The sequence below is a fragment of the Myotis davidii genome, unplaced genomic scaffold, assembly GCF_000327345.1.
Source record: "Myotis davidii unplaced genomic scaffold, ASM32734v1 scaffold79, whole genome shotgun sequence".
NCBI classification, from domain to species: Eukaryota; Metazoa; Chordata; class Mammalia; order Chiroptera; family Vespertilionidae; genus Myotis; species Myotis davidii.
In genome coordinates, this window is record NW_006294339.1 from 2,498,205 (window position 1) to 2,512,156 (window position 13,952).

Genomic DNA, 13,952 nt, shown 5'->3' on the forward strand with positions numbered 1-13,952 from the left:
CTGGCTTGAGAACCTGGAGAACCCGGCTGGAGAACCTAGCAAGAAAACATGGACACAGAACTTGGCTGGAGATTGTGGCTAGAGATCCTGGCAAGGCTGCTGATCAACTCAACGCTGTCTCCGTGTCATTCCTTCTTCGCCGACTCCGTCCACACCTTTGGGGACCCCTGGACCCGCCGGGGCCGGACCCCGGCATTTTTCCCCTCTGATTTTAAAAGTAATACATATTATAACAAATTCAAATAATACAAAAGTATGAAAGTACCCTGTTATAAAAACATCTTCTTAGCACTCTCTCTCTCTTTCTCCTTTTTTTTTTTTTTGGTTTAAAAATATATGTGGCATATAGGCCTCAATTTCTTTTTTTCCTTTTTTTTAATATATATATTTTATTGATTTTTTACAGAGAGGAAGGGAAAGGAATAGAGAGTTAGAAACATCGATGAGAGAGAAACACTGATCAGCTGCCTCTTGCACAGCCCCCACTGGGGATGTGTCCGCAACCAAGGTACCTGCCCTTGACCAGAATCGAACCCGGGACCCTTGAGTCCGCAGGCCGACACTCTATCCACTGAGCCAAACCGGTCAGGGCAGGCCTCAATTTCTTATCTGTAAAACAAAAGAATTGGGGGGAAAATGATCTCTAAGGGCAAGTTATAATTCTATGACTCATTAGTTCCCCAAATACTGGGGTGCAGGGCCCGCTGCTATTGGCAATGACCACCTCAAACGTAGGCTCGTACATCTACGGTCATATTAGCCACGAGCTCACGCTCTGCTGCTACCTTAGGCGTCCCTGCCAGGTGTGTGCCAGTACCAACTTAGACACCGTGTACAGGTGCAGCACCGAGGGACCTCAGCAGGTATGGGGCTGTCACATGCTTCACTGCACTAAGGCAACAGCGCCAATCTGTGCTCCCCCGGGAGTGAGAAGGCCAAGCTGTCTGATTCCGCCAGTGTCCCTTGGCTCGGCTAGCTCCCCTGACAGTTCCTCTCCCTGCCTTTCCAATGATGTCTTCGTTTGTACAGCTTGTCCTGTTTTTCCTGTTGCACGTATCATTCAATCCTTACTACAGCTCCTTTTCCTAAGTGAGGAGGTGGGGGTCCAGAGGGGGGAAATAACTGGCACAGGGGGTGACGGACAGGACGAGAACCCGTCTCCTCACTCCTGCCTCAGCCCTCTTGCACTGCACACCTCCTCCAGAAGAGAAAGGAGGCAGCAAGCTCCAGTGTGGAGAACAAAACCCCAGGCGTCCTGGCTACACACCCGATCATGGGATGGCTCCCTTCCCTAAGGAGAAAACTGCTCCCCTCCAACAAGGGATCCTTCACCAGCCATTACTTCCCTGCTCCTCCAAGTCCCTTAGAACTCAACCGAGCAATCCTTTTCTCCTGCCTCTTTCCTCCAACTTCTCAACCAGGAATGTAATGGGTAAGAAGTTCAGGAGAAACAGGAAGTCAGTGAGAGGCACCGGTGAGAGGGCAGTCTTCAGAGTGGTGTGACCGTGGACGGCTCTTACCGGGGCCCTCAGGAGCGATAAGCAGCGGAGTGGAACCTGGCGGTTCCTGAGACACAGGGCCTTTTTAATAGCTTCTTTACATCTGAAGACACTGTCACAGTGTCGGAGCCCATCACACCCATTTCACTGAGTCTCACAAAATCCCACGGAAATAGGAACCTCCCTAACCATGAGGAAACAGGTTCTAAGAGTTAAGTCACTTGCCGGTTCCACGTGCTAAGCAGCTCCCAGTCCCATGCTCTTTCCCCCTCATTACAGTGCTCTCTTTCAAAAAGTTCCCGGGCAGGTAATTCCTAACTTCAGTGTCATTCACCCCAGAAGGGAGTAATAGGCATAGGAGGTAAGAGATTCTGGCCACAGGTACCAAATGAAATGGGTTAACAATAACAGTAACAACAACCACAACCACACCTCCCTGCTCTATTATCCACTCCCTGCTCTATTATCCACTCCCTGCTCTATTATCCCCTGCTCTATTATCCAACCTGCCTGCTCCTCTACTCTTTACAGAACCAAACGAGGCAACGACGCCTTTTCTCTTCACCAAGTTCTCCACAGGCATATACTGGGGGAAAATTCAGAAGAGATCTGCTCCTCTCTACTCTTTACAGAACCAAACGAGGCAATAACGCCTTTTCTCTTCACAGGCATATACTGGGGGAAAATTCAGAAGAGAGACAGAAGATGCCAGTGAAAGGCGTTACAGAGAGAGGCAGTTACCATGCGAAGGGCATGCTTCTTCAGCAAACAGAAGGGTCACGGCAGCATTTCAGGGGGTCAGCAGAGATTCCAGGCCCCGAAATGAACAGGGAGGCTCTGTCAGGAGCCAAACCCACAGTCTCTGCCTCCAGGGTTTAAAGCTTAGGCACATGTAGAGTGGTGTAAACCACGTCTGTGTTTCAGAACTTGACACTTTTTATGAGACTTGTTCAATGACAGTGTTTTGGGATCTTATTAAACACTTAATGAAACCATGGTCGTCTACACAAAAATATTAAAGATCAAATGGTACCAAAGAAATATTTCCTCCCACAACTGCAAAACCTGACCAAGGGTCTGGACGTGGGCTCTGTGGACGATTCTCCGCGGGCATGCCCTTTCCTTCATCAGTGACCTTATTAACATTCTTGGACTTGGAGGTTTTCTTTTTTTAAAATATATATATTTTTTTATTGATTTCAGAGAGGAATGGAGAGGGAGAAAGAGATAGAACCATCAATGATGAGAGAGAATCATTGATCCGCTGCCTCCTGCACACCCCCTACTGGGGATCGAGCTTGCAACCTGGGCATGTGCCCTTCACTGGAATTGAACCCCAGACCCTTCAGTCCGCAGGCCGACGCTCTACCCACTGAGCCAAACCGGCTAGGGCGGACTTGGAGGTTTTTCAAACCCTGCGCCAGGCCTTGTTAAGGCCACGGACAGCAATTTTTGAGCACCATGTCTACAAAAGATACAAAGCCACATCTCCTTAGGATCAAAGGAAAGGGATCTAATTTAGGGGATATGTTCCATGTCCTGTGCTTTATATACATTATTTTATTTTGTCCTCAGAACATCCCTCTGAGGCAGGACCTATTATACCCACATTACAGATTCCAAGTTCACAGAGCCAGTGAGTGACAGAGCTGGCCTTCAACCTGGACCTGTCTGACAAAAAGCACACACTCTCCCTAAAAGGACACCTAAACACATGAACTCAAAAACGGTTTTAAATGTTTTCCATCTTTAAAATAACTCTCTCCTTTCCTGTACTGGACTTCATTCTCAAGCTTTCCACCTATGAAGCTTTAAATTTCAAAACTCTAGTTATGTTCTGAAACTAGCAAAGGCATCCAAAGTAGAACTCCCAGTCCTATTTATAGACACTCACCCACCCCTATGTCCTCAGGCCAGACACCAAGTCTTGATTAAACATTAGAAATCAGGTAAAGCTGCAGATTACAATCAAATCCTCATGACTTTGCCCTGCCCGGGTGGCTCAATTGATTGGAGCATCGTCCCATGCACCAAAAGGTTGTGGGTTCGATTCCCAGTCAGGGTACATAAATAGGTTGTGGGTTTGATCACTGGTCAGGGCATGTAAGGGAGGCAAATGTTGATGTTTCTTTCATATTGCTGTCGTGTCTCTCTCTCCCCCCGCTTCCTCTCTCTCTAAAATCAATAAAACACATTCTTGGGTAAGGATAAAAAAATCCTGACTTTACTCTTCCCATCCAGGAGAGTTTATCTAACACAATGTTTATTTCATGGGTCCAGTTCTAAAGAACCACCATGTCAAACAGTTTGGGGCCTTTAAATATTTGCATTTAAAGCACTCCACAGCCCTAGCCGGTTGGCTCAGTGGATAGAGCGTCGGCCTGCGGACCAAAGGGTCCTGTGTTCGATCCGGATCAGGGGCACATACCTTGGTTGCAAGCTCCTCCCCAGCCCAGACCCTGGTCAGGGCTCGTGCAAGAGGCAACCAATTGATGTGTTTCTCTCACATCAATGTTTCTTTCTGTCTTTCCCTCTCTCTTCCACTCTCCCTAAAAACCAATGGAAAAATATCCTCCGATTAACAAAAATATAAAAATATATGTAATACTAAGAATGTCTATTTAATAAACAAACAAATAAATAAAGCACACCATAAAAACACAGGAATGAGACCATACCAAGCAGCCCACAGAAAGCAGCGTGTGAAGCAACACAATTGTCACAATTGTGGCCAATGCGACGCGCCGGTTATCCTCACGAACAGCTGGCCAAAAGGTCATTGCCAAGACAGAGCCTGAGATGCCCAGCGCCATCATGACTAGAATCCAACGAACAGCTTTCTGGGGGATAATCCACAGGATCTGAAAGAAGAGAGGGGGGGTTGGGAGGCACTTCAGAGAGGCATATCTATATCTATATCTATATATCTATATATCTATATATCTATATGTATATATGTGTGTGTGTGTGTGTGTATATATATATAAAAATATATATATATATAAAAGCCCAATATGCAAGTTGTCCCCTCGGGAGTTTGACTGGGAGTTCAATCGTTCACTATGATGTGGACTGACAATCAGGGGGCAGCATGGAACAAAGGAAGTCCAGGCTGGCAGGCAGCGGGCAGCCAGGGAAGGAAGGCCCTGGCCGGCAGCTGTAAGGCCCCTATCAGCCCTGATCGCCAGCCAGGCCTAGGGACCCCACCCGTGCACGAATTTCGTTCACTGGGCCTCTAGTCTATATTAATAAAAGGGTAATATGCTAATTAAACCAGACATCTTCCGGACATCCTTTCAGACGTCCTTCTGGACAAAGCCACAGTGGTGGGGGCCAAGGCAGGGGCAGTCAGGGGTGACCAGATGGGCAGGGGAAAGCAGTTAGGGGCGATCAGGCAGGCAGGCAGAGTGGTTAGGGGCGATCAGGTAGGCAGGCAGGTGAGTGGTTAGGAGCCAGCAGTCCTGGATTGCGAGAGGGATGTCCAACTGCCGGTTTAGGCCCGATCTCTAGCCATCGGACATCCCTGAAAATTCGTGCACGGATGAAGTCCCTGTGGGATCGGGCCTAAACTGGCAGTCAGACATCCCCCAAGGCGCGGAATGGAGAGGGTGCAGGCCAGGCTGAGGGACCCACCCCCCGTGCACGAATTTCATGCACTGGGCCTCTAGTCTATATATATAAAAGGCTAATACGCAAAGTGTCCCTTTGGAAGTTCGACCCTGAAACCGGGAGTTCGATCACTCACTATGATGTGCACTGACCACCAGGGGGCAGTGCAAACATGGTGGGTGACCAGTGGTGGCGGCAGGGCACTGAGGGAGCAATGGAAGGAAGAGGCGGGGAGGCAGGGAACCTGATTGGCCCTGATCGCTGGCCAGGCCTAAGGACCCTACATGTGCACAAATTTCATGCACCGGGCCTCTAGTATGTTTATAAAGGCCCGTAAGCCAATCAGCACTGGCCCCCACTGCCTTTCTGGTTTCTCAGGATAGCCTAGAGAAACACCAGCATGCAGACTCAGGGGAAAGCTTTCACAGAAGGGCTTTAGATCCATGAAGGCACTTTTCTCCACAGTGCCCATTCATGTTGAACTTCTAAATTCACAGGGTTAGTTTGTGGTGTGTGTGTGTGTTTTTAACTTATTTTTATTGTTGATAGTATCACAGATGTCCCCCATTTCCCCCTTTGCCCATGCCCCACCCTAGGCCTTCACTACACTATTATCTGTTTCCATGTGTTATGCATATATGTTCTTTGCTTAATCTCTCCCCACCCCCACCCCACTCCCCTTCACTCTGAGATCTGTCAGTCTGTTCCAAGCAATTCCCAGGGTATTTTTCAGGGGCATATCAGTGTTAGGCTAGGAATAATGAAGCTGGTTGAATTTTCAACCAAGAACAGGACATCACTCAGAATAAGTGTGGTACTTACTGCTGTGGGGATATAAATGAAGAGTGAATATCCATAGACGCACACAATCTCCAAAAATGAATAGGAAACGATGTTCATAACTTTGCTGTTTCTCCACAGGAGGAAACCCCAGAGTGCGAAGGGAACCAGCCAGGCATAGGCATAGATGATTGTGGCTGCTATGGACACTGAGGATAACAGGACACAAGCCTTCAATGTACTACCAGAGCACTTCCAGTACCTTACTGAACCTACTTTCTAACATTGGAATCTATTTCACTGGGCCATGGGATCATCATGGACCCTGAGCCTGGCACAGCACTGGAAACATAATAAGCGCTCTATACATGTGTTGAATTGATCAATCTTTTTAAAAAATATATTTTATTGATTTCAGAGGGAGAGAGAGAGAGAATCGTTGAATGGCTGCTTCCTGCTTGTCCCCTACTGGGGGATCGAGCCTGCAACCCAGGCATGTGCCCTGACTGGGAATTGAATCATGATCTACTGGTTCATAGGTCGCCGAACCACTGAGCCATGCTGGCCGGGCAGAATTGATCAATCTTTAGCATTTGTCTTCGTGATGATAACCAGTAGTTTCTCATATGGTTTTTTAAATTTGTTTAATAACTAACAACTAATATTATTAAATTAGTTATTAAAAACTTGAATTATTCAACTAAAATACTTCAGAAGGCCACACTACAAGTGTTTAAATGTACTGAGCCTTTCAATCAAATAAAAGCCAACTATTCCCTTGGAAGAACACATAATCTGTTCTCATATAACAAGAGCTGACAGTGATTTCTTTAGCAAATTTATTAACATGCCCTGGGTACAGGTTAACTTGCTCTGCATACTATGTAGGGTTCCTTCTGTCTCTGACACAGGGAATTCTAGCTCCCTGATGAATTGCTTGACATACCAGTATTCTCCAGTTTCGCTTCCTTTTTAACCAATTCTGTCTCTGTGGTGGAAAAGCTATTCAGCAGCTCCTCAGAACAGCAGTGTTCAGTATATTACTTTACCTCGCTCCTCCTCTGGCAGCAGCACGCCCTGGAGGATTTGTTCTCCCTCTTGTGGAGTGGAGGATCATAAAACATAGCTAAACCCGCGGCACCAGCCCTTCCTACATAAAAATCAGCAGGTAATTCACTCAACGCTCCTGGCAAGAGCTAAGGCACCTCTAGCGGTTACAGTCTGACTGGTTAAGACACGTGATTGTCCAAAACATTGTTAGCTACCAGGGAAGCTTTTTCACATTGGAAACTCCCTAAACAGGCTAAATGTAACTTTGCTGACATACTGCTTTTTTTTTTTTATAACTAACAGAAGAGGAAAAGAATTACTACTATAGCTACAGCTAGCCACTGGGTGTCAGGTATTACACTGAGTGCTTTATTGAGAGGCAACACTGTATAACAGTCAAGGGCGCAGGCTCTGGCTGCAGACTCCATGGGTTCTAATCCTAGCTATGCCACTCTAGCTATGTAACCCTGGGTGGAAGTTACTTAACCATCCTGCCTCAGTTTCCTTATCTGTAAAGTGGGAATAATAATAGCAGACTACCTTAGAAGATTAAAGAGTACAAACAGGAATACTTAGAACACAGATTGATAAATAATAAATAACCAATAATTAGATTTTTATATTGTTAACAGGTAAGTAAACACATTATTTCATATATTTTATATCTTCATTTTGGAGACAAGGAAACGAGATCAGAGAAGCTAAGTGGTCACGATCAAATAGTAAGTGGTGGAAGCAGGATCTGACCGTGGTTGTGTGACTTACACTCTTTACACAAAATGGAAAACTGTTCATTGATAGAGGCAGTGACTATTTTACATCCTGTGACTCCCTGAGACTAGGATGCCAGCCAAAGGGGATAAGAACAGATGAAGACCCTCCTGGGCTCTCAGACCCTCAGGCAGGGTGATTCACTTCTTTTCTGTCAATATACCTACACCTACCTCAGACATAGAAATTAACACATACTATTTATAGCAATATGCATTTACCAGTCTCTCTTTGCTTAACCATCGAAGCTACTTGAAGGCAGGGTTTACAGCTCATTGATAACACTTATTGAGTTAAACTCTAACCAAGGTCATTTGACAAATGGAATTGGGACTGAATCCAGGTCCGACTCCACAATGAAGAAGGAAAGAGAAGGGAAAATGGGCATGGAGGGTAGAGGGAAAAAAAGAAAGGCTACACAGAGGCACACATATAGAGGTAAATGCATACCTCTTTATACACATATACATATATGTGTGTGTACATATATGTCTTTATATATATATATACACACACATACATATTGCTTTACATATATCAACTCTATTCATACAATAGCCCTATAATATAGGTATTAATATTTCCATTTCACTGATAAGGAATCTGAGGCCCAGGGAGATGAAATAACCTTTCCGACAAGGTAGAAGTTAATGAGTTGTGGGGCTGGAACTTGAAGCCTGGTTCCAGAAACCATGGTTTTATACAGGATGTACAGCCCCTCATCAGGAGAGCAGGCAGGCAGGGAGGGAGGAGAAAACTGAGAATGTGGCATAGGTCAATCTCGTACAAAGCCAAACTTTCTCATTTTGAAGTGGCTCTCACCTGCAAGTCCCTAACTGTTGTTTTTTGTTTTTGTCTTTAATTAGCCAATGCTACACAAGAAAGGAAGTTTAGAACGGGAATGTGATGCACAGCCCACGAGTCATTTCTGCATTTTCTCTTCTGGGCCCTGACCCTTTGCAGACTTCTCTTTAACAAAGTTGCTGACAGCACAAGCCTAAGTTTTGATGATCAGTCTTCCACCTTGCTCTAGAGCAGGGGTGGGAAATGTCCGGCCCGCCCACAAAATCATTTGCTCTGGCCCAGCCAAGGCATTAAGGGTGAGTTAATTAAATGTTTGACCAAATATAGCAGGCTTATTTTTAAGTTGATAATTTTGTATGGCCCTCAAATAATGTTATAAATATCCAAATGGCCTTTGGCAGAAAAAAGGTTCCCCACCCTGCTCTAGAGCTTCATAATTAGTGGCTACAGATCTAGCTAGTTGAGTCATCGTGACTTAAATAACAACATCCCTATTGTTTCCAACATTTGGATAACACAGATAATGCTACAATGGAAACTTTCATGCACAATGCTTTTTGCTTATTTTGTACATTTTTCTTTAAATTCCAGTTTCTATTGGTCATTCCCTTAGTTTTACAGAAGATTATATGAAATTACAATATTGTGATAGTACACTGAGTTGTATACTTGAAAATGGTTAATATGGCCAATTTTATGTTAAGTATATTTTAACACAATTTAAAAATTTACTTGTACTTATACAAATGGATGGTAAATGCTGAGACACTGGGTATGTTTGAACCCTGAAACACAGCAAGCAGGGGATGCAGCACCTAGAGACAGAGGCCCGAGAGCTCAGAGGGTAAAGGCACTCATGGTTACAAACTGACAGCATTCCAAATGAGTCAAGCTACTCACCAACCTTTTCGGAATTCGGGTACATAATGGTATGTCTTCTCTCCCAGATGGATTAAGAAGTTGGAAAGATTCCCACTAATTGCTATGGCAAAGACCAATGTGGCGCATATCCAAAAGGGGCCTGTGCAAAGGAAACCACAAAATTCAGAGACAAGAAAATGAAGCACCAGCCTTTAGGTTCTTAAAGCGTGTTTTCTCATCTCCCTTGCCCTATTCATGTAAGCAAGGGACAATGACTTTTTAGATGCATTACTATACCTGTTTAGTGGGGATTTTCTTTTTTAAGAGGTCGAATACAGAACTCAGTAATTAGCTGTCTTAAAGACAGGGGAGATTGGAATGCAAAATCCAAAACAACGCCCTAGCTGATTTGATTCAGGGGATAGAGTGTCGGCCTGCGGACTGAAAGGTCCCAGGTTCGATTCCAGTCAAGGGCATGTACCTTGGTTGCGGGCACATCCCCAGTAGGGGCTGTGCAGGAGGCAGCTGATCGATGTTTCTAACTCTCTCTCCCTTCCTCTCTGTAAAAAAATCAATAAAATATATTTAATTAAAATCCAAAACACCTCCATAATTAGGTGAATAAACACACTGATTTGTTTTGTTTATAGCTTCTTTTATTGGAGGATCACCAAATCTGTTAAACCTTTACCATCAGGATAGAGGAAGCAAGTACTTCCCTTGTGTAAGTGCTAAATGTGAGTGCCAGAAAAAGAATAACTTCAAGCAGACAGGTTCTTCTGTGGTCTAAATGGAAGAGTAGGGCAAGCAGAACGCTTTAGGGAAGAGTTAATGCAATCTACCCGTTCACTATGGGTGTGTTTTTGTGTGTTTAAGGCTTTATTTTTTCTTTATTGTTAATAAAAAAAAGTATAAACACACATAATTTAGTGTCCAAAAGGTACAAAAGGGGATATAGAGAAAAGCAAACTTTTTCCTCTGTTCTCTAGCTATTCATTTCCTCTCCCAGATCTCACTATTGTAATCAGTTTCTGGTAAATCCTGCCAGAGATTTCTATACACATATAAGCAAAAGTGCGCATGTGCATCTCTCTGTGTGTGTGCGTGCACGCATTTTATACAAATGGCAACATATATATTTATTTTCACCTTAATATATCCTGGAGATTCTATCGTAGCTATTCATAAAAATAAGATTTATTCTTTTTCAGTGACTGTAAAACATTCCACTGGACGGATGGTGCACCATGCTTTGCAGACCCCTTTCATCATTTTCCTTGATTTCATGAACACCATCTTTGTTTCTCGCCATTTAGAAAAAGTACTATTAGAATATAATTTTAAATCTAGAGATTTTAATATGTTTTATGAATTTCAATTTCACTAATATTTTGCAATACCTTTTGAGATAACTGCAGGCACCTTGACAAATCATAAAATTAAGAGAACTATTGCGTTGGGGAGATGACTAACAGAAATGGATTAGCACTTTTCTAAGCCACCCTGACTCCTGAAGGTGGGAAAGGGAGCACCAACACTGGGTGCTCCAAAGAGTCTCTGCTGCAGCCAAGGACTAAATCTTGTTCACAGTATTATTCTGAGAGCCTACCACCTTAAGATGCAACAAACAAACAAAACGGGTTTTTTAAGAAAAACCCTACAACCAACAATTAAAAAATTCCCACCCTGGCTGGTGTTGCTCCATGTTTAGAGCATTGGCCCATGCACTGAAGGATCATGGGTTCGATCCCGGTCAAGGGCACATACCTGTATTGTGGGCTCGCTCCACGTCCCAGGTTGGGGGCTCATGTGGGAGGCAACCAGTCGATGTATCTCTCTAACATTGATGTTTCTCCCTCTCTCTTTTTCTCTCTACCTCCCTCCCTCCCCCCTTTCCTTCCACTCTCTCTGAAAATAAAAAAAATATTCTCATGTGAGGATTAAAAAAAAAAAACTTCCCAAAAGCTTTGTAAAAAAAATGAACAAAACTAACTATGTATTGTTGATGAGTGGAGACCATCCAAGCATATGACAAGTGGACACAATTATTATAGTACCCACAACTAGAAAGCAGAGAACATTGTATTCCGTCAGCCTCTAGGCCCTGGGGACACAATGCACCGCAGACACAAGGAAGCTTGGACTCCAGAGACACCCCGCCTGTTCATCCCAGGCCTGCACGCTGCTTCATACTACCTTCTCTCTTCCTTCTTCCTGCCAAATTCCTACTCTTACTTGGGGTAAGGGCGGAGGGAGCCTTGATTTAGTTTGTAGTATGCATTTTTATATTATGAAATATTCCTAACATACAGAAAAGCACAAAGAATGATAAAACAAATCTCAATTTTTCTCTTTTGATAAGACTGCCTTGGAGTGTGGGAAGTATAAAGTAGACTTAGCTCCATGCTTGGCATTTGTAGGGTGCACAGCAAACATTCGTTCTCTCTTCTTCCCCCTTGGGGTGGAGGCTAAGACTTTATCTTTGAATCCTCAGCCTCTAGCACAAAATAAGGTGCTCACAAATTGAGTATTTATCTGTGCCAAGCCCCCTGCACTGATAACATGGAGCCTGCCTCTCAAGAAGTTCTCAAGCTAGAAGAATGAATGAGAGCTAAAAAGAAACCACACTTGGCAACTGTTGGATGAGGGGCATGGGCCAAGGCAATGGTTTTCACACCCTGCTCACTGGAGCTCCAGGAATTCCATGAGTCTCTGGATGGAGCTTCTGGTACCATCATGGAGAGTGGGAGCTGACCAGAAGGGGGCCTCTCCTCAACCTCCAGAGCAGTTACTCTTCTAATGGTTTAAATATCGGACATCTGCCCAGCCAGTGTGGCTATGTGGTTGAGAGTCGACCTATGAACCAAGAGGTCACCGGTTCAATTACCAGTCAGGGCACATGCCCCGGTTGCAGGCTCGATCCCCAGTAGGGGGCGAGCAAGGGACAGCTGATTCCTGTTTCTCATCAATGTTTCTATCTCTCTAACCTTCTCCCTTCCTTCTTTCTCTAAAATCAATAAAGACATATTTGAAAAAATAGTGAACATCTGTGCCATTTGATGAAAAGGTTCTATATCTTAAAACTTCCAATCTCATAGAATAAATCTGGGCTTTACATAAATAACACTGAACTAGGGAGAGATCAACCAGAGGACTTATATGCAAGCATATAGGCCTAACCAATGGACACAGACAACAGGGGGGTGATAGGGGATAATGTGGGGATAAGGACACATATGTAATAATCAATAAAAAACATTAAAAATAAAACACTGAACTAGGTTCTAGTTCTACTTTTTTTTTTAAATATATTTTATTGATTTTTTACAGAGAGGAAGGGAGAGAGATAGAGAGTTAGAAACATCGATGAGAGAAACATCGATTAGCTGCCTCCTGCACACTCCCCACTGGGGATGTGCCCGCAACCCAGGCGCATGCCCCTGACCAGAATCGAACCTGGGACCTTTCAGTCCGCAGGCCGACGCTCTATCCACTGAGCCAAACCAGTTTCGGCTAGTTCTACTTTTTTATTTCATTTCATTTCATTTATTTTTATTGATTTTAGAGAGGAAGGTAGGGCAGAAACCCAGTGGTGTGGGAGCCCTTTCTCTCTGAGTACTGCGTGAGCCTCTGACCTTTTTCAGACAGCAGGGACACTGAGGATGACAGTCACCTCCTGGCCCATCCCTCTTACACACCCCCAGTGCGTCCCAAGGGGAGCCAGCCTGTCTGAAGGCAGAGCTGGGACTCAATAAAAAAATGTGGAGTACTTCTCTACCCCAAACCAATTCCTCCAAAGTTAAAACCAGCATCTCCCCTTAGACAAAGTAACTTAATTTGTCTCAAGTTTGTAATGTCATCCGAGGAGTTTCAAAGGGCACACTCTTACTTATAATCATGGCATTAATGTAACAGATAATTGCCCTTTTTCCAAAATTCTTTCCAAGGTTTGCTACTGAAGCTCAGAAAAGTCCAATAGAATGTTGCATGCCCCACCAACAATGCATTTCTCCAACTTCCAGGTAACCCGCACACTCACCTGAGTTCAACAAGCACATGGTAAAGAATCAAAACGGCACTACACATACCGTAGAGATCTGGATTGCTGCGAATATATAACCTCACGAAGTTTTTTCCTGGTATTGGCAAAAGAGACCCTTTTATTCTGTCAAAGACCTGGAAAACAACATAGTAGTAAGTCGACTGAAGATTTTTTTTCAGATTAATAACTCAACTACTGTAAAATTGAAACTCATTAGAGCTTTTATGATAGTAGTATTTTCAAATATTATTAACCCTTCTACTTTTGTAAGATCCTATCCAGCATACAAAAGCTTTCACATTTCATTGCTTAACTATAGAAGAAACAAGTCTCCATTACATGTAAAAGGAAAGGCGAAACTGCTTTACACACCTGGTAAGTGTCCACATCAAAAAATGTTTGATAGTATTCAAATGTCCAGAAAGGGGAGCTTTTCTTCTGTCCAGCAAGTAACTGTCAGAGGTAAAATAAAACATAATGAACACACAAGTGACTTCCTTATTCCGGATACACAGCGGGGGGGGGGGGGGGGGGGG

General features: G+C 44.0%; 1 protein-coding gene across 4 annotated transcripts in view; it reads right to left on the bottom strand.

Moving 5' to 3' along the window:
• The window catches only part of YIPF1 (Yip1 domain family member 1), a 28,486-nt gene that overhangs the window by 5,896 nt on the left and 8,638 nt on the right, over positions 1-13,952 (bottom strand). For 2 of the 4 annotated variants that reach the window (XM_015566954.1, XM_015566953.1), the window contains exons 4-8: positions 13,789-13,869; positions 13,463-13,550; positions 9,418-9,534; positions 5,931-6,097; positions 4,178-4,360 (exon numbers count right to left, since the gene is read on the bottom strand). In XM_015566954.1, the coding sequence (XP_015422440.1) occupies positions 4,178-4,360; positions 5,931-6,097; positions 9,418-9,534; positions 13,463-13,550; positions 13,789-13,869 (636 nt within the window). Of the gene's footprint in view, positions 1-4,177; positions 4,361-5,930; positions 6,098-9,413; positions 9,535-13,462; positions 13,551-13,788; positions 13,870-13,952 lie in introns of all 4 variants that reach the window. The other 2 variants (XR_001514675.1, XM_015566955.1) reach the window with 2 other exon arrangements.